The sequence below is a fragment of the Nematolebias whitei genome, chromosome 1 (assembly GCF_014905685.2).
Source record: "Nematolebias whitei isolate Nwh7 chromosome 1, NemWhi1, whole genome shotgun sequence".
NCBI lineage: Eukaryota > Metazoa > Chordata > Actinopteri > Cyprinodontiformes > Rivulidae > Nematolebias > Nematolebias whitei.
In genome coordinates this window covers 42516554-42517844 of record NC_056498.1, presented here as the reverse complement: position 1 = coordinate 42517844, position 1291 = coordinate 42516554, and the positions used below count along the sequence as shown (strand labels likewise).

At 49.4% G+C, this 1291-nt stretch overlaps 1 protein-coding gene across 1 annotated transcript in view; it reads right to left on the bottom strand.

Moving 5' to 3' along the window:
• Window positions 1-351: 351 nt before the first annotated feature.
• LOC119417985 (F-box only protein 41-like) overlaps window positions 352-1291 on the bottom strand; it is a 22452-nt gene continuing 21512 nt past the window's right edge. The window contains exons 15-16 of the mRNA XM_037685264.1: window positions 807-859; window positions 352-429 (exon numbers count right to left, since the gene is read on the bottom strand). Coding sequence (XP_037541192.1) covers window positions 352-429; window positions 807-859 — 131 coding nt within the window. The remainder of the gene's footprint in view (window positions 430-806; window positions 860-1291) is intronic.

Genomic DNA, 1291 nt, shown 5'->3' with positions numbered 1-1291 from the left:
CGAACCTGCTGAAGCTTCAAGAACAGCCGAACCTGCTGAAGCTTCAAAAACAGTTGAACCTGCTGAAGCTTCAAGAACAGCCGAACCTGCTGAAGCTTCAAGAACAGCCGAACCTGTTGGAGTGCCGGGAACCTCAGAGCTTCACCCTGACTTCCTGTTTGACTGACGAAGCCCTTAGGATGAAAGGTGAAGCGTCTCTCAAAAAGAAAAAGAGAAACTGTCCAGATGACCTGATTGAACTTTGTTGTCCGGTTTGTATTTCAGATCAGAACCGGTCCGGTTTGTGTTTCAGGTCAGAACCGGTCTGGTTTGTGTTTCAGAGGTCAGAACCGGTCCGGTTTGTGTTTCAGGTCAGATCCGGTTTGCTTCAGAGAATCCTTCTGCTACAACCTGCAGGACGTCGCAGAGACCGGGCCGGCTCTGCAGAACCTGAAATCAGATAAATAAACATTCAGAACCATCGTGTGGGTCCAGGTGTTCTGCACGTTTCAATAAAGGACTTCACGTCAGACGTATTGATCGTTTCACAGCCTCATTTCTCTTCAATAACCACCTAAAGGCCAGACGCAGGAAACAATCTGTGACCCGTCTCGCCGAGCCGAGGATCGGGTCACAGGATGTACTGATGTTCTGGCAGAACCCAGTGTTGGGATTATTTATTCCAAATGTGAAGAAAAAGCTGCTCATCTTCAGGTGCCTTAATGAAATGTTCTGAATCAAATCCTGAAGAATGTTTGGAAGAACTTTTCTGAGCAGAACCCACAACTAACAATGATTTGGACCGGAACAGCCCGAAATGTTCTGACGCTTCTTAAAAACCCTGATATTGAGGTCCGGTTGAGGTTCCCCCTGTCCACTGCTGCAAACGCATTCAGGTCCAGAGAACCTGTTCCTGGAAACACCTGTCTGGAATCGTTCAAATCAGGATGATCCAGGTTGTGGTTCTGTTAGAGGAGGTGCGGTTCTGTTAGAGGAGGTGCGGTGCTGTTAGAGGAGGCAGGGTTCTGTTAGAGGAGGCAGAGTTCTGTTAGAAGAGATGCGGTGCTGTTAGAGGAGGCAGGGTTCTGTTAGAGGAGGTGCAGTTCTGTTAGAGGAGGTGCGGTGCTGTTAGAGGAGGTGGGGTTCTGTTAGAGGAGGCAGAGTTCTGTTAGAAGAGATGCGGTGCTGTTAGAGGAGGTGGGGTTCTGTTAGAGGAGGCGGGGTTCTGTTAGAGGAGGCAGAGTTCTGTTAGAGGAGGTGCGGTGCTGTTAGAGGAGGCAGGGTTCTGTTAGAGGAGGTGTGGTGCTGTTAG